Below are 24708 nucleotides of genomic sequence, written 5' to 3' on the forward strand. Positions count from 1 at the left end.
CCTCCTGATCGTTTATGTTTTTTTTTTTTTTTTTTTTTTTTTCTCTACTTTTTATTTTACTGCGTAGAGTAGTATGTACCGAGGCCCCAGCGCATACGTAGACTTCATGTAGATGTGAGATCCTTTGATCCACTGTGTCCGAATTGTACCTGCTCTCCCACCATCAAGAACGCCGTCATCCTTATGTACCAGCGAAATTATAAAAAGCCCTCCCCCACCCTCCACTGATACTAGTCTACATAGTTACTGCCCTTCACTTAATCCGCTGTTCTCTTGATTGATTTTCTGGCCTATGTCTATCTCTACACGCTCGTTCCCCCTCTTTACTCTTCCCTTCCCCTGCCTGACCAAGCCTAAGATCCTCTAAACAAGAATTGCATGTCTTCCGGGGTAAGCTTCTCCAGTTTCTCTCCTTGATCTTTGTTAATGGTACCGTTGATCATGTTAGCCTTCTTCTCTTGTAGCATAACTATTCGAGATTCTACCGAATCTTCAATGCACAATCGAGTTATGACACAAGGTCGGCGCTGGCCGATGCGATGACATCGGTCTGCACTCTGCCATTCTGCAGCTGGGTTCCACCACCTAGCACCAGTAGAGTTAGTTGGATAGACATTCGTTCGCTTTGCTAGTCAATGCCACTTACGGGTCAACGATAAAAACCCTCGAGGCCTCGGTTAAATTCAGAGCCACACCGCCGGCCTTGAGGGAAACTAGAAACACTTCGACATCGACATTGTTCATAAAGTATTCGATAGAATTTTGGCGTTGTGCCGGTGTCATAGTTCCATCGAGCATGACGGTGTTGAAACCAGCTCGACGTAGACGCCATTCCACAAGTTGCAACATCGAGGTGAACTGGGAGAAGACAATTGACTTCAGTGTCTGCTTCTTGCTTCTCAGTTTATAGAGCTCGTAAACAAGCATCTCAATCTTGGTTGACGATGTCCAGTCCTCCATGCGGATCCGATTGATGATGGAATTTTGCTTGATGCACTCTTCCTCTTGCTCGATGTCAGGTTGTTCGAAATCGATCGACAAAGGGATGTGGCACCGAGGGCAATCGACGATTGAGCCCACATCGAACGACCTAATATAGTCTTTGGCGCATCTTCGGCAAAACTCATGATGGCAACGGGAACGAATTGCTTCTTCCGCCGGTTCGTCGCAAATGCAGCAGACAAGTACGTTTTGCCCGGTTTCTGCGTGTTTCTTCAAAATGAGGTCCGGGTGATTCGCAACCTGGCGCATCTGCATGATAAGGCCGAAGATATTTGCGTAATTGTTCAACATGACACCACGGCTTACATACGTATCAAACTGCCTCGTCGTATTAGTCATGATGCTCCGAGAGAAATCACGTTCAATCTCTCCAAAGAATTCGTTATGGAGAATGACACTGGTATAACGTTAGTACTTCTCTCAGTACACCTGTGCCAAGAGGTTACGAACCGCTTTGGTGGAAGCTCCATCGAAGCCGTATGATCTCTTTTTACTCGCCGCAGCATGATCCTATCAGTTATGAGGCGAAGCTTCGACAATGCCTCCTTGCGTCCTTCCGGATTATCCCTCTCAGTGACTCCCGGGGAGTTAGTGAGGTCTCAGCGTACATTGATACACAACTTACTAGGATTCAAAATTTCCTGGTTGAAGATTGAGACATGGCTGAACCCACTAAATTGAGAATGACATTAGCTACTTGATCATTGTAGGTGCTGATGAAGGACCGTACCTATGCCCGCAGTCAGTGCATTTTTTGGCTGCATCCTGTGACCAGTGAAGCTGCTGGCACTGGCACTGCTTGCAAAAGTAGCAGGCAAACGGCCGGACATCCAGAAAGCGAAGGAGAGAAAAAAACTCTCCAATCCGATTTTGGACAGGAGTACCCGACAGACACCATTTGTAGTTTGCTTTCAGTGCAAAGCATGCACGGGCGACACTAGTTGTACGTTGCTACAGACGTAAGCCGTCAGTGTTTGATGTTATGGCATCATAAAAGAAAGACCGACTATACCTTAATGCTATGCGCTTCATCCAGGATCAAGCGATGATAATGAATAGAATGAATGACGCCTTTCCTGGTTAATATACGCTATCTTCTGGGTCATCAACGAGAGTTCTTACTGTTCTCCTGGATGATGCCATCATCGCGATTCCACCCTTTCAATTCTTTGCGGTGAATTGATTCGAGACCCGAATCTAAGTAGAGTATGTCACGTCAGTTCTTAGTGTCCTCAACTCATTTCTCATGGTCACCGTACAAGAAATCATTATCACATCATAGGCCAGAAGATCCTGCTTTGAGAGGGTTTTGACCTTCGGGTTCGAATTGTGGTAGATGAGGACATTCAATTGACCATTCGTATATTCCTAGTCCAATGCATTAGCGATACTTCAATCCCAGGGTTTCATCAGACATACTTTGATCTCTGATCGCCATTGCATCAAAGCGACTGGAGGAACAACGACAAGCGATGGCCTACCAGCCGGGTAATCGGACATAAGAAGGGAAACGGCCTGGATTGTCTTTCCCATGCCCATCTCGTCTCCCAATAACCCTCCCTTGTAATGTGATTCTTCTTGTTGCATCATCCAGCTCAGACCCTCAAGCTGGAATGGCTTGAGTGCTCTCGATATACCAGGAGGTTGTTCCGCCATTACCGGCTTCATCGGGGGAGTGTTCCTTAAATCATCCCACATTGTAATGACGCATGGATGCTGCCTTTCAAGTTTTAGTCTTTCTTTGAGAGCCTGCGTGCTTTGTCAGACATAATTCCAAAGATAGCTCAAGTGAGAAACATACACGGGACCCCCTCCTTCCTGTCTCTGCTGGCTCTGAGCGAGAATTTCTGCCCGCTCTGCGTGAAAACCCTCGTGTAGCGGCTCGTCCTCTAGCATTACGCATATTTCCGATCCTGGAGCGCCTTGGTGGGACTAGAACTTCATCCTCATCCGAGGAAGATGCAGAAGACACCGATTCAATGTCAGTCAGAGGATCGTCGCTTGATTCGCCATCGCCCACATCAGTCGGGGATATCTGGCGGAGGCTACTCTTGTTAGCTGATCGAAGAGATCTCCTTACCCCGCGCGAAGGGGTCGGTCCCCTGGATAAATCCTCATATGCATCGCGATCAGGATCGAGCCCAAGGACACTATCTTCTTCGGCCGAGTCTTCCAATCTGGAGTGAAGCCGTCTCGAGGTCCTTCGTAACTTGAAAGGTGGTTCTTGATATTCTTGAGCTTGAAGATGCTGAGCCAATACTGCATCAGAATCTTGCAACGTGGGATGGCTTATAGAAAGTGCCGCTGAAGACCTCTTGGACCCTGGCGATGTATGTAAAGACATAGCACTCGATCGTAATTCCTGGGCACGTGTAGAGGCGCTGACCCTCTTCCTCGATCGGCTTGTATCTGATTCCACAGGCGTGACTGCCATACTAGTTGCGGGTGTACTGTATGCAGGCGTTATGTCTTCATCGCCGGATATATCTTCGGTTGGAAGGGGAGAAGCAGATGAAGATGAGACGGGATATCTCCTCAGAGGTATTGCAACTTCGATAGAGTATTGTCTATCTCCAGAAGACATCGCCCCTTCCACCGCGGGCTTCCGGCCTCTGAGATTACCTCCAATTTCTGAATCGTTCGAGTTCCCAGTATAAGCTGCTGAGGATGCTCTAGCCAGTCTCGCAGAGGTTCGTCTAGGTACGGACGAGGTATCTGATTTGTGCCCAAAATGTCAGTTACTGCTAATAAAAGTCCGATTGACTTGCAATCATTTCGTTTTGAGTTGAGGTGTGCGAATATCTCCTTCTGGCGTCGTTGCTCCTTCGGAGTTGAAGTAGACAAGAGGGTGATCCGACAAAGAGACCTCACCAGCTAATGGGGTCATTCCCCTCCCTGTAGTTGATGATTTTCGATTCATACTTGTGAACCAAGTGATCGAATGTTCGTGAGAGCTGATAACTAAGGGCTGGAGATTGTTTGATGGCTGTCACAGATGTATCTGACGAAGAGTGAGGCAAACGGCTGGAGCAACGCCACCCGGGGATGGATAGCTAGGGGAGGTTGTGTACTCCGTACCTTGGCCGCGGTTATCGGAATAAAGCGCCAGGATGATGGGACTTTGGGGCGAGGGAAAAATTTTTTCTTTCTTCCCAAAAAAAGGTTTCACTGCATCGATCTAGCCATTCGATGGAGCAACTTTAGGCACCAAATCATCGTTTTGCTGACTGTTGCCTGGCCTCAGTCTGCTTTAACACATTTAATTGTTATCTTTCCCCCTTGGCCGAACACGAAGCCGATAAGCCCGCCCGTCGACTCCCGCGTTAAGTGGAACGCGAAATCACCACGGGTTCCTGTGACCTGCAAGTGTCGCCACCTTGAAGCCCTTCCAGGAAAAAGAATCACTTTATCAACTATATTCATCTACACGATTCAATATTGTATTCGGCTTGAAGAAAAATGTTCGTATCCGATTTAGTGTTGAAGATATATATTTTGGTCATTGACAACAGTATATCAGGGCAAACAGAAGGCAAACGAGGAATCAGATTCGGGGCCCGTATGTTCTCAATAGATTCTATCTTTCCCCTGTCATCACCCACAGCCTTTACTAAAAGTCGCTACTACTTAGGCACTCTGCTCTGACCGATTTTCTGGCCGTAAGTAAACTGTATCTGTTTGTTCCGGCTTCCGCTGTTTCCCCGATCATATGCGAATTCTCCTGGAGCCCTCCACTGATGAATTTTTGATAATTTTCAGTCGAACAACATATCTGCCGCTCAAATTCAGCAAGATCACTTGACACGGTTAAGGCAATTTGAGCGCCAGACAGCTGTTGAACGACAAGAAAGTGATCATGTCAACGTTGATGATGATGATGATGAATACCACAATGTCGATGAGTCGGCAGCAGACAAGAAAAAGCGGAAAAGAAAAGAGGCTGTCGCTCTCGCGAAGATAAAGAAAAGCAAAGAATTCGCTCGTCGTAAGGCTCAAGGCGCAGGCGAATCTGATAACGATGATGATATCGCCCGAGAGATGATGTGCGAGAATTCTCAGCCCTTTGCATTTCAGCTAGAAAACTGTGAGATATGTGGCAAACGCTTTACAGTAACCCCTTACAGCAAAGCTGGTCCCCATGGAGGCCTCCTTTGCGCGAAATGTTCGAAGGAGCTAGCGGATGATGAGAAGAAGCCCAGAGCTAATAGGCGGGGCCCAAGAAGTGGTCGTCGCCAGAAGCAAAGTAATCTGCTCGATGGGTTTGCTCAACCGGGCGCTCCAAGCCTAGCGGAGATGTGTACGAAGGTACGTCAGGGCTTGTTCAGAAACATGATCTTTTGCTAACCTCCGGCTACAATAGAAAGTAGCTGACAACATCAACGATATCGAAGAATTTGGAGATTTGCCCCCGCAATTGCTTCATCGTCTCGGTCAGATTTTGTGCAAGAGGCGTGTTTTGACTTCAAGAACTCTTAATTTGTTTCTTCGGTCGGATCTTAATTTCATTGACATCTATGATGCTGCAAGTACGTTCTGGCTTTCACTTCTTTCTTCCTCCTCCCTCCCCTTGAATTCTACCGGCTTTGTTCAGTATCTTTTCGTCATCCCTCCACTTTTGATATCCTGCTCATTTTAATCCTACTTTATGCCAATGAGTCAAGGTATGAGTGTGCTAATTGCAACAGAGCTTGAAACACAGGACTTCGAAAAGATCTTCGCTTTTATGCCTAATCTATATCATGTGAACTTTCGCTTTGCTAGTCAAATGAAAGATAAGGTGGTTGAATACCTTTTGGATCGCGATTTGAGGATCAAGCGCTTGCAGCTAGATGCCGCAAATTTGATATCAGATGCATGTTGGCAGCAGCTGTTTCGAAAACTGGGACCCCAATTGGAATCTCTAAAGTTATCTAATCTCGATTCCTCCTTTGACGACGAAACAGTGGAAGTGATGTGCAGGGAGTGCACAGCGCTTCAACGGTTGAAATTGAAGCAGTGCTGGAAAATGGGCAATCGCTCTCTCCGAGCCATTTCCGAGCTGGTATCTTTACAGCACTTGTCTTTGAACTTTGTTCAGGAAGTGAATAATGAGATTCTCCTCAACACAATTTCAAAGACCAGCCCACATTTGCGGACGTTGTCCTTGGAAGGGATATCTACCGCAGATGACCGTCTCCTAGATATCATACATGTCAATTGCCGCGCCTTGACGAAGTTTCGCTTTTCTGACAACGCAGTGTGTAGTGACAGAGGCTTCGTCGCTCTCTTCACTGACTGGAGCAACCCACCGCTGGAATTTGTGGACCTTTCATCCACGAGAGACGTTGACAATTCGAACCCTGATGGACCTGCGGATGCGATTGGCCTTGCATCCCAAGGTTTCATGGCTCTCATGAACCATTCAGGGCCCGGGCTACAGAAATTAAATATCGCATCCTGTCGCCACGTGTCCCGCTCTGCTTTTGAAGAAGTTTTCGCGGCCGGGAAAACGTACCCCAACCTCGAGGAATTAGACGTGTCCTTTCATACAGTCGTCGATGACTATGTTGTTGGTCGGATCTTTCAGTGCTGTCCCAAACTCCAGAAATTGGTTGCTTTTGCCTGTTTCAACCTGCGAGATGCTCAGGTTCCGGCCGGAGTTGCTCTGATTGGCGGATTGAGGGCCCAAGACCCCATTGTACTTCAGGGCCATCACTACTAGATAAGCTTGAAAGCTCTGCGTGATCTATACCCCCTCGCCCCTGGTTGCTCGAATGATGAACAGCTCATTTGCCCTGGTGTTGACAAATGCTGTTACACCATCCCTTTCAGTCTTTGTTTGCTAAATTACTCTTAACAGGGTGATTCATAACTGTTGTTTGCGGTCTGCCGAGACTGAGCATCTCAATGGAACGGGCATAACGAGCTGTATTTGCGAACCAATCCCAGTCCATGTTTCGAGAAAGCTTCTTTGAATGGGGATTGAACTTTTTCATAAAATGCAAGTGCTTGGTTGCGTCTTTAGTGTACTGAAAAGCAGGCGCGATTAACAATGAACCGTCGACGATAACAACGTAAGATGGAATCGGCTGGAGGGATTTACATATGATTAAAGGGTACTAGATAGTACAGCCTCGCAGACTTGCCAACCCACAATGCGGCCGGAGATCATGAACAATCAAGCATCCTGATTAGTCTAGCATGGTGAGGATTTTAAGATAGGAATTCCCGAATAGATAGTTGTCCAGTAATAAGGAAGCATGTTATAGAATATGATAGTACAATTCATACTATATGCTTTTGAGTTACTGGGTGTGTGTGTCGAGTGACGCTGAGGGATTCGACAATGAATCCACTCTGTAGTATCTGATTACACACGACTGATAGTGGGACACATAACTAACGTACTAGGATGTCAATATAGGGGATAATCCCATTGATAATCCCATTGATAATCCCATTACATATCCCATTACATATCCCATTACATAGAGAATACTCCGCAAGTATTCTGTAGGTACCACTGCAACACCATTGCATCCAATAGTCCAGCTTGATCGAGTAGCATCTATATAGTAATGCTGACTGTGGGCGACTAGATACCTGGTAAAGTGATCATCTTCCGAACGTCGAAACTGACTAACGAGAAATGTTCAATATGACAGGTACATATATCATGATTAAGTAGCACCACTACCTAAGTCCGATAGGTTTAGCTGTGGGCCGCCGAACAAGAAGAATTGAAAAGTGATGGAATGGGATACCTATAAGTGGGCGGCGGTAAGAGGGAAGAGCTATCTACTTCGCTATTTCGAGAAAGGAATGCCTTAGCCATCAGGTGGTACGTCGGATGGCGGTGGTTAGTCGTTGGCCCCCTTACATGACATTTGACGGCGGTGGAATGGTGGAATGCCTTGGAACGGACCGTGTCCATTTATCTACCTCGGCCAGTTCTAGGCCTGGTACCAACCCCCTCCCTCCCCACCTTTCATTGATTTCTCTGCTTTTCCTCTTCCTACATTTTCGGAGATGGGAACAGACATACTCGAGAGAACAATGTTTAATGTACATTTCCGGTTTCCTTTCAAGCATCTTCTCCTGCACCAGGGTGGTTGGTTAAAGTGCAAAGAAACACACATTAAGTGACTAGTAACTGTAGGGTCTAGATTGATACCAGACAGGGTTGTCAGCTACCCGGTAAATATTATTAGTAGTCATCCATAAGTTACTACGTAGGTCGTAGATAGATAGGATGTTTATAATTAGTCTTAGAACCAAGGGAAAGATTTTCAATCTGGGATGGTCTGACCAACCAAATCGGCGGTGCCGACTGAGTTTTGGCTGGCATTGCTCACTCTCACTAACCGCTCAGAGCTCGGGAAGACACAGAGCCAGAGTCAGAGATACTATATTTGGCGTTGCTCGCCGCCGGACTAACGCGCCGGGCTCCACCCTCCACATCCACCCACCCTCCAGGGTCTGCTGTGAGTGCTGACTGCTGAGAGAATGTGAGACTGAAAGTGAGAGAGAGACACAGAGAGGAAGGTGCCTTGGGACTGGATGAGCGGTTGGTCCTTGGGTGGATGCCGCTTGTTTCTATTCCTCTTCAGCTAAACCAACCTTCTACTCCAGAGTCCTAGATAGATCGGACTTTTCAGTCTTTCCCCCATGAAACATCTGGGCTTCTTTATTCAAGCGGCTGCTACCGCTGCTATAATTATGGGTTATGGTTATTACCATTACTGTTACCATTACGAAGTAATATTCATTCACTAATAGTATGGAGTAGTAGTAGTATGATCATTATTTACGCCAAATTTGCATCAGGCTTACTTTTAGTATGTCCATAACAAAAAGTAGATAACCTGAACTAGTCCGGCGTAGTCTTTCTTTTTCTTTCTTTCCCATTAGCTTTTCTCAAACTCACTAAAATACCGACTGATCTGCGCCCTTTTCCTTTCCATCTTCCCCCGCCCCCCTTTTCCCTTCCAAGTCGTCAACTGGGTGTTCTGATTCTGCCCACTACTATTGGATTTTTCCCCTGATTCCCTTTTGTTCCTCGTTGTCGTTGTGTCTTATTATTATCATTATTATTATTAATTGATTTTATTATTTTTTTCCCCTTCTTCTTCTTCTTCTTATTTCCTTTTCTTGTGTCTTACTTTCTTTTTTGTCCCTACTGTATTCTTGTTGCGGTTTCTGTTTGGCATTTCTTACAAGAGAAAATTCGCCTTTGTCATCGCAAACTTATCCATCATCCACACGCCCGCCGCCCCCCTTCTGGTCTCCCGGGTGGGTTTGTTTTATTTACCCTTCTAAAACCGATCGGAGGAGAGGTCCCCATCCTCGCCAACAACGACCGGAATTCACACCGATGCGTACCTATGGCCCTTCTTAATTTATCATAATTGCTAGTCTCTAAGCCCCGCTGGCCGCATGTGAATCAGAGGGTCCTGGCTGCTCTTGATCGATTATACGGTGTATCAGAAACCTTCTCTCAGGCCACCTCGCCTATTCTCTCGATCTTCTCCTGTGCCCCCCCCCTGAGTGAGCTCAAAGCATCCTTATCCACCACAAGATCTTCTGGACGCTATTTTCGCCCATTCACGTCATTCATCACTTCATTTCCCGGCAATCTCTTGACCAGAAGCCCCGCTACGATCGAAATTCGTGTGGATTGGACAGGCCCAGAATCTTCCCAAGCCCATAACCCCTCCCCTCCCTCCACCCGTCGCGGAATCCCGGTTCATGGGAATCGAGTAAAGCAGCCGAGAAGGGGTTGGGACTTTCGTGGACTTTGGAGCCGCTGGCTGCGCCCTCAATTTCTCTGAAAGTGGTTCCGGCGTCACTAGTGGTCGCCTTGGTTTCAGCCCAATGCCTATCAAGCTTCCTAAGGGCTTCGCCCGTCGAAAATCGTCTAGCAATGCTCTAGAGGAAGTGCAAAATCCTCCCCAGTCATCATTCCGAGTCTTTGAACGACCGTCCGGAGACAAAAAGTCTTTGAGTGATGGTAATTTAGTGGCAAAGCGCTTAAGCGAAGGTCAACCTTTGGATTCCCCCTCGGAGGATGACAATAACATCTTTGCTTTGCATAATTCCCAGCCAACAAGACATCAGTATGAGTCCCCTCTTTCGTCCGATGAGTTCTTACCCCTGCCCCCCTTCCTGGTAAGAAATGGCTGAGCTGACCTGGAGTGGTGGTGGAAGTACATTCGAAGGTACATCATCTGCGCGACCTCGCACATCTGCACGCCGTTCAACAGACGGGCCACAGCCTGAATCGCAGTCGCCACACACTCGAAACCTCTACGATATACCAATCCCTCCCCTATCAGGTGCGATTCGCGCAGCTGGTCGCACGTTCTCATTCGGCGGGAGATTCTCCAAGATATCTGCGCCAGTACCTCCGCCTCAGCCATCTACACCGGGCCCTTCTAGAAGCAGGGGAATGACAACAAGCACGTCAAGCACTGCAACGCCACCAAAGCTTCCCGATACAGAACTTCGAATTGGAAAAATTGACGACGACTTCCAAAACATGTTTGGTGATATTGGAAAGCGCTATTATGGGTCGAAGGACTCTTCTCTTGATCAGCCAGTAGACTTGGTAAGATGAAATTCCCTTTTCTGTATTCAGTATCTCGGTTTCACGCCTTTCTTGTTGCATCTCCAATCCCATGAAGTAATGCAGCACAACACTAAACTTCTACTGTAGGACTCACCCGGACCTTCCAGTCGACCAGATGCCTTGCCTCGAAAGGATGAGAGAGTCTCACGTCCTGCTCCAATTGATACTGACCGTTCAAGGGAGGTTGAGCCATCACCATACTCTTGGGATAGCCGACATTCGGAGGAGGGCCTGCTGACCACTCTTGATTCACCCAACGAACAATCGACAACACAATCATATCAACGCAATATCGATCCAGTCTCCGTTGGAGACCGGCGCAAATCTATGCCTCTGTCCGGTACTACGCCTTTGGCTACTACCTCCCATCGTTCTTTGGCAAAGCCTCGAACGACGGCGGACACGGGTTTGAGGAGAAGCGGAGTTTACTCTAACAGGCGGGACTCTGTACCTGTTGAAGACGAGGACGCGAAATTAATCATGGAATCTCTCTACTCTAAAAGGAGCTCGCAAATACCATTCATGGCTGACCACGCGGCTTCGGATGCGGAAAATGATGGGCCTTTGTTCGACCAGCCTGGGGCAAAGTCTTCTCGTCCTGATCGCCGGGAATCTATTCAGAACTCATTGAGCTCCCCCGTGCTGTCAGATCACCTGGATCCGTCGATTGCAGCCCATGCCCGTTTGGCTGCACAATACGAAAAAGCACAGCCAGTATCGGTCTCTTCAACGAATAAAGTCATGACCCCATCTCAATTCGAACATTATCGTCAGCAGCAAGAGCTCAGACGGTCGAACAGCGACGCCTCGAAGAGTGAGAATTCCGCAGAGAGCGATTACGATGACGATGACGAGGTAGAGAAAGACCGTGAGGCCGAGAGACAGCGGCGCAAGCAAGAGGCCCATCTTTCAGTTTATCGCCAGCAAATGATGAAGGTGACCGGCCAGGAATCTCCTACACCAGCTATGAGAACCGAAATGGACCAGGCTAGTAAGAGTGCGCCGAATCTATTACAGCCTGGAATTACCTCGGGGAGCGGGAAAAGCAGTGATGGTGATGATGATGAAGAGATTCCTTTGGGCATTCTGGCAGCTCATGGATTCCCCAACAGGAATCGCCCCCCAAGCCGTCTGGCACCATCTAGCTCCATTCCTAACCTTCGGGCGTCTTTCCAGCAACCGTACTTGCCTTCCCCGTCTCCTGCTTCCGTCGCAGAACGGGATCCAAACAATCGCGGGAGCCTGCCTGTTTTTGCGCGAAACTTGCCGCGAGACCCTTACTTTGGAGCCAGTTTGGTTAATCAATCCAACAGAGAGTCTCTGGCCTTTGGAGGAGGGGCATCGGTCCATGGTGGACCTTCGCCAGCGCTACCACCCGGAGGCCTAGTAGGTGTCATTGCCACGGAGGAGCGAGCAAGGGCAATGCGGCGAGGTAGCCCTAATACCCAAGCCATGTACGACTATCAAGGAGGTATGCCTGTGCCACCTGTTCAACCTGGCGGCATCCCGAGGCCTTACACGATGATGAGCCTAAGCTCGCCGAATACCGGTGGCGGTCAGCCGGCGATTTCTGCGACTGAACAGGCGCAGATAGAATTGTCTCAGCAGATGACGCAGATGGTGCAGATGCAGATGCAGTGGATGCAGCAGATGATTCAAATGCAAGGCGGACAGAGCACCCAATTAATGCCACCTGGTGGGCCTCCACCCGCGCTAGGTGCCAACCTGAATGCGCGCCCATCTTCAATGCCCTCAGCTGGCAACATGAGTAACGCCCATGCTGGGTACTCGGGCGATCAGCGGACACTAAGCATGCTTGATCCGAATGTTTCCTCCCGTCTCAATAGTGCAGCTATGCCACATGTATCTGGGGCCCTCCGGCCAAGCACGCCGGCTGGGCAAGGGTATGCGCCGTCTATTGCACCATCGGAACGCAGTAACGTTGGTCTGGCGCCTCGTTACAGACCCGTCTCAACATTGCAACCCGAGTTAGGAAATATCGGCTCTTCGTCCATACCGAAGTCATGGAATGATGAAAACCGCAAGTCCTCGCTTTCAGCCGCAGTTTCGGCGGCACCACAGGCGTCTCAGATGAGCCACCGTCCCATGCCAAGTGATAGCAAACCGACAAGGGCTAGCAAGCCGAGTATTGGTGCGGAGCAGGATGACGAGGACGATGATGAAGGCTGGGCCGAAATGATGAAGAAACGAGAAAATAAACGCAACAACTGGAAGATGAAGAAAGAAACGTCGAGCTTTGGAGATCTGTTGAATGCTGTGCATTAGACAGGCTGTCAATTGACATTGTTTGCCCTCGCAGCAGGGGTATCATGTCCTGTGCATGTTATGCTTTCGCTTATTTTTGCTTGGCTGTGATTTTGCCATCGAAGTCCCGTGCTCTTTACAGGGACCTGAAGGAGTTTTTATCTCACTTTGTGCATTTGTGAGCAGTGAATATGTTTTTTTCTCCAGCTATTTCCTATTGTTGTTGGCGCGTTCTCCTCTTGCGTGTCCTTTAACTTTCCCTCCCGTTCTTTTCTATATTGTTTTACCTTCTTGGACATGACCTGATCTTTCTCTACGTTTACACGAGGGGTCTTCTCTCCCTGATCTCCCAGTTTATTAATCACTATTAAAGCAGGGTGCGGGATCATGACAGGCGTTTCTACGGATTGATGATTTCCAACCCAATGAGGGTTGTAATTGGATTGCTTTAGCAAGTTGTGCATGCATTTTCTGTCTTGTATACTCAATGTGTAGTCGATTAAGATCACAATTCATGGATAAGGGAGTTGATATCTGAGGCTGGTATCTATATAATAATCTGATCGGATTCCCCCCCTGCGGATGGGGAAGCCTTAGTTCAAATGCCATACAATGCGTAGTTATCTCTATGATCCAGCGCAGCAGCTGGAGTCAAAGGTCGTGCAGCGCGAAAGTAGCTTAGTAACCAAACACAGTCCACTTGGCCCACACGGACAGCGCTCAGTCACGTGATGAGCATCACGGGATTTCAACCTTATTGGAGCTTGCCATGACCAGCCATTCTGCAATCCCAGCATTGCAGCATCACTTTCTCAACAGTACGGCGGGAGTTTCCAGTCGTATAAATATATAATTACTCCATCAGGTGATTCAAATAATTTTTATTCTGTTCGCGTGTCGGTCAGACAACTAATCCAATTCAAAGGTCCAACTGAGCAAGGGAAACAGTGGCAAAACCAACGTGAAAGGCCAGAAGTTGCACACCAAGTTGTATTCATATCTATTGGATACATTGTTTCATTCCCTGCTTCATATATACAGCACTCTGCTCGTCCTTTTTGGTGGCCATTCACTTACAGGCCTAATAAAAACACGAGATATTCAATATCCCGTCCAGCTATTTCACTCTTTTGGTATACGCACCTTTGGATATAACCAAAACCACAAAATGAACGCACCAGACCGGTAGGTGGAACGTTCTTCTTACATATACTCAATCCATACTGTAGCATGTTCTGTTTCTTGGCTTTCCCCCCCTTTTCCCTCATGTTCTAGGTTCGGGAGCTGTTGGCTGGAGTGAATGGTGTGACAGTGAAGTCTCATTGTGGACGGAGCTATCAACCGGGCACATGCTCTTGCCTTCCCGCTCCATTCACTGACCCAGGGTGCTGGACTATGTTCTGGACTTTACTCGTGCTCCCCTCTTTTTACCCCAGTTCATTTCAATATTTATGCCCCTTTGTCCAGATTCTTCGTTGAATGGATCGATCTCGTGCTTTGTGTTGTCTTCACCCTTTAGCATTTCTGTCATATGTGAATCTTTCCCAGACACAACCCTTTTCAGGATGGAGTCCATCATGCCTGCAGAAATGGTGTATGCGCGCCTAAAGAATGGCAGTGGTGGATCTCGCGTCCGCTGTCAGTCCACAATCAATGTTTCCCATGACCAGCAGCCGAGGTCCGCTTCGGGTTCTCTTTGATGATTCTATTTTCTTCATTTTTGAAGTGTCTGTTACATCCAGTCCACTGACGCAATATGAATCCTAGATACGAGTCGTTCGTTCTTGCGAATGGCGAGAACAAAGTTGAGATGGAGATCGATACTCGTATGTCATCCTAACCTCGGACCTAACCGGCTTGCGTTCATTGCTAACATGGGCTTCTCATGCCAGGCATCCCTTCTTCTGCGATCTTCACCTTCAACAAGGAAGATCACACATTGGGGAATTTGATCCGCTCTCGCCTCTTGCAAAGCTCCCATGTTCTCTTCGCTGCGTACAAGGTATGTCTGCGATGGTGATATATACTCGCCTCTAGTTCCGGGCGCTCCTTATGCTCCTAGTTGTTGCTTTTCTTAGATCTATTGAGTTAGTTTGCGTCAGGGCTGACGTGACTGTCACAGGTTCCCCATCCGCTTGTTCCCAATTTCCAGCTTCGAGTTCAGACCGATGGCGATGTCTCCCCCAAGGATGCGGTAATCGCAGCCTGCCATGAGCTCGTTCGGGACCTGGGTATCCTCTCCCGGGAATTTACCAAGGAATATGAGCTCCGTAAGATGGTAGGGGCTACCGCTCAGCAGCAGAATGGCGTCCAGGATGGTGTTTAGCCATCTACAGGTGGAGATAGAGCATGAAGAGCTGGGTCAGCGGTCACACACATGCTTTCGCTTCGGATATACGCAGCTGGTCATGCGTGTCTTTGTTTCTTGGTCATACCCTTTATTCTATGTTTGTTCTCTTTGCTTCCAGTGATTAGTCGGACCAAGCCTTTCGCTCCAACCTGCCTCGGGACAAAATGTCAATTGCTGCCGTAGCCGTTAATCATTCAACTCATCCCCCTGTCTGTCTCGTTCCCATTTCTTGTAAAATTGGGACTGGTAGCAACATACATCGAAGAGAACCGTATGGTATGCCCATGGGGGTAGCGTAGATAGTGTAGATAGCTTCTGGACTCATCGTGATAGCTACCCGATGGAGCTTAGTGCACCGCTCCGCGGATTCCCCCATCGGCGGGCGTCCCTGATTACGTAACTGGGGGCAGCGTCACTGCTCCTGATCGGATGGATGCTCCTGATCCCCCCTCTCCGTCGTTGCCTGGCCACTTCCTATGCTTCTCCTCTTTCTCATTGTGCGCCATCAGCTTGGTTTTCTGCTTCCTCGGCATTGTTAATCGCTTCTTCGTTAGCCTGTCTTTGATGTTCGTCCTGTCTTTGATGCAGCTCTTACTCCGGTAATGTACTCTTCATCCAACACCTTCCTGGGCGGCGCCAACAGCGCACGTCCGGGACAGCCTTTCATGCAGCAGTCTCCATACTCGCAACAATTTGCCCCTGGCCAACATCAACAACAACAACAACAACCGCCACAGCAGGGTGGATTTGCGCCTCAGCCGACTGGCTATGGCCCTCCAATGTCCAGTTTCGGGGCCTCTCAGCTGCAGCCTCAAGCCACGGGGTTCCCGGCTGGTCAGCTCCAACCTCAGTTTACAGGGTTTCCGGGCGCAGTACCACAATCGCAACCAACTGGCTTCCAGCCCCCGGTTCAGCAGCCCCAGATCACCGGTTATCCCGCACAGTCGCAGCCTCCGCAGTTTCAGGTTCCCGCAAGCACTGGCCTCCCTGTTCGTCAGGCGCCTCGGACTTCGTCGGAAATAGCGGATTCGTTCCAAGATGTTGCTGGCATGGCTCCGCCTCCGCCACCTAAGGCGTCTGCCAGTAAGATACCAAACATTCGGCTCTCCTTCATCACTGCGCAGGACCAGGCAAAATTCGAGCAGCTCTTCAAGTCTGCGGTCGGAGATAATCAGACAATGAGTGGTGATAAAGCAAAGGAGCTTCTTCTGCGGTCAAAGCTGAATGGGAGTGATTTGTCCAAGATCTGGTGTGTATCCGGTTACATCCCATAGATTAGAGTGAAGGTGTTAACCATGACAGGGTGCTCTCGGATTCTACCAAGTCTGGCCAGCTCTTCTTCCCCGAATTTGCCCTGGCTATGTACCTGTGCAACTTGAGAATCACGGGTAGAGAATTGCCTAGCGCGCTCCCTGAGAAGATCAGGAACGAAGTCTCCAGCATGGTGGACATCATCTCCTTCCAAGTCCCTGATACTCAGCCGGAACCTGCTGCTAGAACGAATGTACCAAATTTCGATGCACCTCTCCTAGAGAATAAATCTGCTCCCCCCGCCCCCCAGCAGCCACAGCCACAGCAACCGAGTAATGCGCAGCTTCTGACGCAGCTCACAGCGCAGCCCACGGGTTTCCCTCAGCCGACGGGGTTCCAACAAAGTCAATCCCCTTTCCCAGGCCAAAACTCTGCCCTTGCCCCGCAAGCCACTGGGTTTCCTGGACAGTCCCAGCAATTACAGCCACAAGCCACTGGGTTTATGACCAATCCTCAGCCGACTGGGTACAGCGGTCCTCGTCCTCCAATGCCTCCAATGCCTACCGGCTTCGGGTCAAATTTGAGTCCTGCTCAAACTGGAGGAGTATCGGCTCTGGCCGCGCAGCCTACAGGCATACCTGGGCAATGGGGATTCGTGAATGCGCCGGCAACTGGCTTGCCTAACATAGAAGCTCTCAAGCAGCAGCTCATGCCGCAGCCAGGCCGCGAAGGTGGATTTACTACAGTCGGTCTTTCTGGAAACGCTCATATTCCCTGGGCCATCACCAAGGAAGAGAAGAAGATTTATGACGATCTGTTTCGAGCCTGGGATGGTTTCCGTAAAGGCTTTATCGGTGGTGATACTGCTATCGAAATCATGGGACAAAGTGGTCTAAACCGGTCTGATCTGGAACGCATTTGGACGCTGGCCGACCCAAACAACAGGGGGCGCCTGAACATGGATGAGTTTGCCGTGGCAATGCATCTAATCTACCGGAAATTGAACGGGTACCCAGTCCCGAATCGTCTGCCCCCGGAGCTTGTTCCCCCATCCACCAGGAATTTGAACGATTCGATAGGCACGATTAAGTCCCTGCTTTCTCAAGATGCAGAGAGCCGAAAGGCGTCTGGCGCGTTCTTGCAACCACAGAAGACTGGTGTGAGCTACCTGAAAGAGCATTCCTTTCGTGGTGGTGCGGTGTCTCCGGGTGTAGGTCGGAAAGATGCTACACTATTCAAGAATAACGACGAGGCGGCTGCTGGGTATCGCTCCAGCGCGCGTCGTCGAGTTGGCAACAATGGCCGTACGCCATCACCTGCTGCTTCCCAGGCTTCCGAGGAAGAGCTATCCGTGGACCAGCTGAAGAAGAAGATTCGTGAAGCCCAGATCATGTTGGATGCGGTGGATTTCCAAGACGAAAATCAAGCGGAAGAGGATGATGCTCTAGATCGGCGAGACCGCAGGGAAGCGGAGAGTCTTATGGACCGGATACGACGGGTACAGGACGATATTGACACCCATCCTGATGCTTCCTTCCGTAATCTTGATACCGGGGCCGAACGGAGGTCGCTGCGTCGTCAGCTGCAGGCTTATGAAGATCAAGTCCCGCAAGTGGCATCAGAAGTAAGGCGTGTTGAGCGGGAAATCGCGGAGGTTAGGCTTGAATTATTCCGCCTGAAGGATGCAAAGGAACATCCTAACAGTGCATCCTCTATCGTGGGTACAGGCCCAGGGGGCACAGTCACTGAAGCCGATCGTATTAAAGCCCGTGCCCGTGCCAGAATGCAAGCCCGCGCCGCTGAACTTGCCGGCAGGCCCGTTCCCGCCAGCCAGGACGACGATGGAGCTGCAACTCGCCGACTCGAGGCCGAGAATGCTACCGTTAAAGCTGAAAGGGAGAGAAACGAGACCATGACTCGCGACGTCGAGGAGAGTGTTAGAGAGTTTGCGCGGAGTCTGGAAGACAGTCTTAAGGATGGTGGTGAAAGTTCCACGCGTGAGCATGAACGGCGACGCTGGGAGGACGCCTTGGGTGTTGAAGATGTGGTTCGCGACTTTATCTACGATTTGAAGCGTAGCAGCCGCACCGCGCACGTTCGCAAGGAAGAGTAAGTATTATCACTCTCTCTTTGGAAGATACGAGTTTTATCATACAGGAGGGCATACACTAATCATTGACCAGACAACAAAGAGCAGCAGATACGCAAAGCCAGCGGTCCCGCTACGATGAATCGCCACTGGGAGGCGCAGCTGCTTCGCAAAATTCCCCGACGCCTACCGGCTCAGTCGTATCAGCTGGCTCTACGCATGAGGACCGTGTTGCGGCTGCTAGGGAACGTGCGCAGAAGCGGATCGCTGAACGGATGGCTGCTGCAGGGCTCAAGCCCCACAGTGATGCAGGAGAGACTCTGCTTCAACGGCAGGAGCGCGAGAAAAAAGAACGTGAAGAGCGGTTGAGGCGAGCAGAAGAAGAAGATGCTAAGCGGGAGCAAGAGCGACAACGTCGTCTGGCCGAGGAGCAGGGTGGCCCTACGGCGCAATCTGCTAAGCCGGCTGGCAAGAAGCCTCCTCCAGCACCGCCTTCTCGGAAGGGTCGGACTGACAGTGCAGGCCAAGCCGAGGCAAAGAAGGCAAGGGAGGAAGCAGCTAAAATAGAGCAATCTACACGGGAACAAGCTATTAGAGAGGAACAGCAGGCGCAGGAAGAAGAGACAGCCCGCCTAGAGTATGTAACCCTTGCCAGCCCTACTATTGACTGTTGATGCCGTTACACAAACTAACATTTCTTACCAGGACTGCCGCCAGAGAACGCGAAGCAGAATTCCTGAAGGAGAAGGAGGCCCAGGAGGCCCGTCTTGCCGCACTGCAAGAACAGGTCCGACAAGGGAAGATCAAGAAGCAGGAAGAGAAGCGTCGCAAGGAAGAGGCAGCCCGTGCGGCCAAAGAACAGGAAGCGAGACTCGCCACCCAGCGTGCTGAGCTTGAGATGGCCAAAGAACGCGAGCGTCAACTTCAATTGGAGCTGGAGGGCTTGGATGAGAGTTCCTCGGATGAAGAAGGCCCTATCAACATCACGCCGCAGGACAGTACTCCGACTCAGAGTCAAGTTCTTCCTGCCCCAGATACTGCAGTGCCGACCCCAGCTCCTGCGCCTTCGGTTCCAGCTCCAGAGTTAGAAGTCGTGACCAGTCCCGCTGAGTCTGCTAGTAGCCACGCTGCGCCCACCAGTCTTAGCCCAGAAGCTGAGTCCAAAAACCCTTACTTCAAGAGAATCAGCCAGTCCGACAGCCAGGTGCCGCCTCCACCACCTGCACCTCAGCCTGCCGCTCCAAAAGCCGAGTCTCAGTCGACCAACCCTTTCCATCGGCTGGCACAGCAGCAGGAGAGCTCCAAGCCTGCCTTTACTGCGCCCGGTCCGCTGGAGCGCAAGTCTCGAGTGCGTCCCGAGGCGGATGATGACTGGTCGGCGGCTGGATCGGAGTTTGACGACTCTTCTGATGATGACGATGAACGGCCGGGTGGTGGTAGCGCGAAACAACTCGCAAGCATCTTGTTCGGCACCATGGCTCCTCCCCGGCCTCTGAGTGCTATGGATGACAAGACTCCTTCAAAGTCGTCTACTCCCGTCCAGGATAGTCCAGCAACCCCCGCACCGCCGACTGAGGCAGCTGAATCCCCCGCTGCCCCCGCTGCTGTGCCTCCTCCCCCGCCGCCCCCGCCTGCCCCCGCCCCGGCAGTGCCCAGCCCTAGTGCTGCGGCACCGCCCCCGCCGCCTCCGGCTCCCTCCATGGCGCCTCCAGTGCCGCCTCCAGGCGTTCCCCCGCCACCTGCGCCCCCGGCTGCTCCCATGGGCGGCTCTGGTAGAGGTGCTCTGCTAGCGTCGATCCAGGCGGGAACGGGGCTTCGAAAGGTCCAGACCAACGATCGCAGCATTAGCTCTTCCGCGGGGCGTGTTCTGGACTGAGCCTTTAAGTCCCCACGCATACCCTGTTGGATACACTTTTGCGCTTTCCTCTGAAACTACCTTCGTCATTGGTTGTAGGGAGAGCAAAGAAGGAACCATGCTCATTAATTTTCTCTATCTTTCTCTCGTCGGTTTTCTGTTTGATTCACAAGTGCGAAGCATCGGATGCTTTCTGTTTCTTTTTTTTCCCTCTCAGCCTGTATTGTTTCTGGACTTCATACTAAAGAAGACGGTAATAGCCAAGGTTGCGTCTTGTGTCAGATGATCACTGTATTCGTAAAACCAGAACATGCCAATATATACATAAAATATGTACAGTATGTGTAATGAGAACTCACAAGTATATCCATAGATATGGATAGGCAAAAATCAAAACAACAGAGAGAAAAGAAGCGCTCGCAACACTGAAGCAAGAGCCAGTCATGATAGACCCTGAACAACGCTTACAAAGAAAGTAGTTGATAAAGGGCTCTTTCTGACTTACGCTTAGGCCTGACCCTCAGAATAGAAGCTCGGCGAGAACATTGCCAAGCGTACTAATGACCCAGAGAACAACCAGGCCCCAGCCAATTTTCTGGTCCATCCTCCATTTATTCAAGGGGACGACGATCAGCAGACCAATCAAGGTGATGAGTAGAGTAGCACCGCTAATGACGAGGACCTTGGAGACTTCAATCTCGTACGATCCGCCCGTCGCGGCGATGGCTTCTGGCTTGGCGTTCACGGTCATGTAAAGCCCGCCTAGGCCAATACCCAGAAGGATATTCAGCATGGGGCCTCCGAAACAGGCGCTCAGCGCCATTACGGGATATCCTAGGCGGGCTACCGTGATGTCTGCTACCAGGTCGCCCAAGGAATTACCCACTGCAAACACAGTCAGGCCGAGGAGAGAGTCACTGATGTTCAAGATTACGCCTAGGGTCTTGAGAAGGCTGACAACCTCGGTGGCGATGGTTGCGATCCAGCAGATTGCGACGATGAAGCCTAAAAATGCTAGAACGGGCCGCCAGGCACCTGGAGGCTGAGAAGTGAGGTCGTGCCGTGTGCTGATCATCAGGCATGTTGTGCATATCAAGGAGAAGAGAAGGGAGACCATGGACGGCAGGAGAAGATTCTCAACATCTAGATCGGAATCAACTGTCGTCCAATACATCAAGGCCACGAAGAAGGGTCCCACGAAGAGTTGAATCCAGACTAGCCAAAGGCACCACTCTTTCGCAGGTGGCGGTGGGGAATCCATGTTTGACTGGATGGCCGGCAATTCGGAATCGAAACGAGAATGTCTCGGGATAGGTTCTGGCTTGCCATTCGGATCAACCGTGTTTCGTCGTGAAATGGACTCTTGGTCAAGCGCACGAAGAAGTGGACTATCTTCCGGCAGTCGCACAGCAGGTGATGGTGCACCGTCGCCGTCAGCCGAAGTTACTATGACGGGAACAGCGTTTGCACCCGTATCAGGTTGTACAGGTTCAACCACCGGGAGGGTAATTGTCAGGAGCAATACACTGGGGGCAGCAACAATTCCCAAGAGTCGTTCCCAGAAAGATTTGGATTTCCAGCCTGCCAAGGTCGGGAATAAGGTGGGAAGGATGGGCTGGGAAGTGAGTTGCAGGTGCGGCCACCATGTCGGGGTTGCCGTCCGGTTACTCCCAGCATCGAAGGCGCTATCGTGAATCTGCAACCGCTCCGTCGGACTTGATGCGGCTGGAAGGCGCAGGCTGGGTGCCCCAGAGGATGGGAAACTGGCTACATCTTGAAAAGGTGGGAATGGGCTGGTAGGGCTTTCCGGGAAAGCATTTGCTGGGCCCGGGGAGAGGGTCGTTCCGCGCGGGGACAACGGAAGCGGGGATCGAGGACGAGAACTCGACACTTGATAAGTTGGTGAATGAAAAGCACCAGGGGGCGCAAGGAGGTTCGGGCTCTGAAGATGCGTGTTCGACTCGGTACTGGGGGCTTGCGAGACGGCCAATTGAGGGGTGAGTTGTGATCCTGGGCTCTGATCGGATGCTAAGGCGCCTGTCGTTTCTGAGGGCGATTGAGTATCCACCGAAGGCCGACGAACAGTGAGCAGCGGCTGCTGAGTATTGACAGTGAACATGCTTGTGTCTAGTTTCAGATCTGCGGCAGCGTTGGCAGACACCGCTCGAGTGCGGGCTGAACCAGTGCCTCCATCGGGAGATAAGCGGTCGCCCAGCGAGGGACGACTGGCACGCGGATGTGACATAACAGAGGCATTGTCTGACAGGCGCGAATGCGAGCGCGATCGTTCACCATCTGAGCATCGCTCGAGATCAAACGACTCGTTGCGATGAATATTCCGCGATCGTTGAAGTGAAGAGAGGACGGACTGAAACTCCAAAGCACCCACTAAACTTGGTCTGATGGGATTTAAGGTATTGCGCCTCCTTGTAGTGGGCCGATAAACGTGCATGTTGTCGCGGATCTCAGCAAGGTACCGATTACGGGTTTCATCATCCTCCTCCCCTTCTTGCCAGGCTGGAACACCGGATCTCTCAAGAGCGTCGAAATCTTCGCCGTGAAGGAGACTTGTAGCCTCCGACGCGACGCCAGGGTCATCTTCCTCCTCTTCTTCGATGTCAAGTTCTTGGTTGTCCGGGATGTGAAAGTGTGACCGAGCAGCTAGATTCCTCTCGTAGGAGCGACGCTGTCGAGTCAAATACCAGTGCCACGTCACCACCAATACAACATAGAAACAATAGAGCGCCACCATCATGGCCGATTCCCAGACATGGAGGCGGCCGTCGCCCAAAAGAAACATACTAAAGGCCACTGCTAGGATAAAAAATCCGACGTCACGAACGAAACTCCTCCGGGCGACCCTGAAGGGGCGGACAAGCGCCATTGAGCCAGCAACGACGGATGTGATGAAGCTTGCTGCACCGAGCAGCTCTCCAATGGCCAGACTCCCACTATTCGAACGCATGGCGGCGAAGGTGGAGAACACGTCCGGACTGCCATTTCCGAATGCAAGAAAAGTGACACCCGTGAGACTTTCACTCAAACCGAGGACACTGGCTAGGGTACTTAGATCTACACAGAGAAAATCGCTGGCAGCAATGCCAATGGTGCTAAAGAGAAGCGATAGCCACAGGACGATGATGATAAAAGCGATCGGCTTGGCCTTTGCCGCAGTGCAGTAGTAGAATTGAAGGTAGGAGAAGAGACCCTCTTCGTGATCGGCGCAGTTCGATAGGACGAAGGCACATTGATCTTTGGCTTGACGGACGAAACGACACTGTCAATCAACACAGCAAGCTTAGCATATCCCCAATTCGATAGATGGTGTCTCAATCGTCATACCTCCAGCGCGTTGTCCCGCCTCCGAAGCTGAGCGACATTGTGAACCGAGACCCGCTCGGTTGGCTCAGCCAGGCGACCAGAAACCCAGCTGAGAATAGCAAGGAGGGAGAAAGCAAGTAAACACGCCCAAAAAGGTCTGGCCGAATATCCACGCTTCCGAGAAGCGGGACGTCGAGAAAGAAACTTGGGTATCAATAGAGGAGACATGGTGGACGATCGGATTGCGGCATCCTGGGCGATAAGCAAGCGGTGGTGGAGAGTGTCACAAGGCCGGATGAACTAGTTGGTTAGTTTAGGTTGAGAAGCCTGGAGGGAGGAGGGATGGAGATGGAAATCGGAGAAGGGAAGACAGGGGAAGAAAATGGAAGCAATTAAAGCCAAGATAAGAGAGTAAGCAAGGGGGAAGGTAATGGGATTTAGATTTGGGCCGTTTGCCAGAAACTTGAGGAAACCTTTCAGACTTGACGATTGATAGACATGGGTTGGAGAAGTGACGGGATTGATGTCAGAAGAGCGGAGAGTCCAAGCAAGCACATCAAGCTAGATCGGGAAGGCGGTGGGAAGGGAAGGGAAGAGGAGCTGAGATGCCGATGATGATCCATTTAGTCGATCAATTGAGTGGGTACAGCTTGCTTGGACTAAGATTAAACCATTATGAAAGATGATTCAACTGTATGAAAATTTCACACAAGATCATTATATGTCTAGATTCTGAGTCCATCTATCTTTATTTATCTCTAACTACTCAACAACCAAACCATACTACATGTACTGTATAATAACTCTGGTATAATTCCGATACCTACAGGGAATATCTATACGGTACCGGGTACCGTACCGGATACCGAGTGCATGTAATGTCCTGTAATGTATTGTGGATCAACTCAAAAGAAAGTGCGCGGGTGGTTGCTGCCGCGCGGCCGTATGTTTATGTTGATTGTTTCCCT

General features: G+C 50.4%; 6 protein-coding genes across 6 annotated transcripts; 4 read left to right on the forward strand and 2 right to left on the reverse strand.

Annotated features, from left to right (window-relative positions):
* Positions 1 to 290: 290 nt before the first annotated feature.
* Positions 291 to 3791, reverse strand: BO83DRAFT_92836 (DNA repair protein RAD16). Its single transcript, XM_025537715.1, has 10 exons — positions 2804 to 3791; positions 2422 to 2751; positions 2262 to 2370; positions 2125 to 2199; positions 2015 to 2073; positions 1733 to 1953; positions 1628 to 1674; positions 1453 to 1579; positions 647 to 1399; positions 291 to 585 (listed from the first exon to the last, which is right to left on the reverse strand). The coding sequence occupies exons 1-10, from the start codon at positions 3584 to 3586 to the stop codon at positions 354 to 356; spliced, it is 2736 nt and encodes a 911-aa protein (XP_025385612.1). The 5' UTR covers positions 3587 to 3791; the 3' UTR covers positions 291 to 353.
* A 670-nt stretch (positions 3792 to 4461) lies between these two features.
* On the forward strand, positions 4462 to 6703 carry rad7 (DNA repair protein Rad7, protein; the record flags this gene model as incomplete). Its single annotated transcript, XM_025535450.1, has 5 exons — positions 4462 to 4467; positions 4523 to 4561; positions 4762 to 5307; positions 5363 to 5528; positions 5688 to 6703. 5 exons carry the CDS (start codon positions 4462 to 4464, stop codon positions 6701 to 6703), a joined length of 1773 nt encoding a protein of 590 aa, XP_025385613.1.
* A 3152-nt stretch (positions 6704 to 9855) lies between these two features.
* Positions 9856 to 12895, forward strand: BO83DRAFT_400849 (uncharacterized protein; the record flags this gene model as incomplete). The annotated part of the gene is made up of 3 exons (XM_025533425.1): positions 9856 to 10097; positions 10177 to 10588; positions 10697 to 12895. 3 exons carry the CDS (start codon positions 9856 to 9858, stop codon positions 12893 to 12895), a joined length of 2853 nt encoding a protein of 950 aa, XP_025385614.1.
* A 775-nt stretch (positions 12896 to 13670) lies between these two features.
* On the forward strand, positions 13671 to 15423 carry BO83DRAFT_380334 (DNA-directed RNA polymerase II core subunit RPB11). Its single transcript, XM_025531725.1, has 5 exons — positions 13671 to 13739; positions 13800 to 14059; positions 14642 to 14700; positions 14767 to 14876; positions 14997 to 15423. The coding sequence occupies exons 2-5, from the start codon at positions 14043 to 14045 to the stop codon at positions 15198 to 15200; spliced, it is 390 nt and encodes a 129-aa protein (XP_025385615.1). The 5' UTR covers positions 13671 to 13739; positions 13800 to 14042; the 3' UTR covers positions 15201 to 15423.
* Positions 15424 to 15706: 283 nt separating this feature from the next.
* pan1 (actin cytoskeleton-regulatory complex protein PAN1) lies at positions 15707 to 20754 on the forward strand. The gene is made up of 4 exons (XM_025531726.1): positions 15707 to 16473; positions 16527 to 18584; positions 18659 to 19201; positions 19270 to 20754. The coding sequence occupies exons 1-4, from the start codon at positions 15827 to 15829 to the stop codon at positions 20438 to 20440; spliced, it is 4419 nt and encodes a 1472-aa protein (XP_025385616.1). The 5' UTR covers positions 15707 to 15826; the 3' UTR covers positions 20441 to 20754.
* Positions 20685 to 24249, reverse strand: BO83DRAFT_380336 (sodium/calcium exchanger protein). Its single transcript, XM_025531727.1, has 2 exons — positions 23762 to 24249; positions 20685 to 23696 (listed from the first exon to the last, which is right to left on the reverse strand). Exons 1-2 carry the CDS (start codon positions 23966 to 23968, stop codon positions 20940 to 20942), a joined length of 2964 nt encoding a protein of 987 aa, XP_025385617.1. The 5' UTR covers positions 23969 to 24249; the 3' UTR covers positions 20685 to 20939.
* Positions 24250 to 24708: the final 459 nt, after the last annotated feature.

Source organism: Aspergillus eucalypticola, assembly GCF_003184535.1.
Source record: "Aspergillus eucalypticola CBS 122712 chromosome Unknown BO83scaffold_21, whole genome shotgun sequence".
In the NCBI taxonomy this organism is placed as follows: Eukaryota; Fungi; Ascomycota; class Eurotiomycetes; order Eurotiales; family Aspergillaceae; genus Aspergillus; species Aspergillus eucalypticola.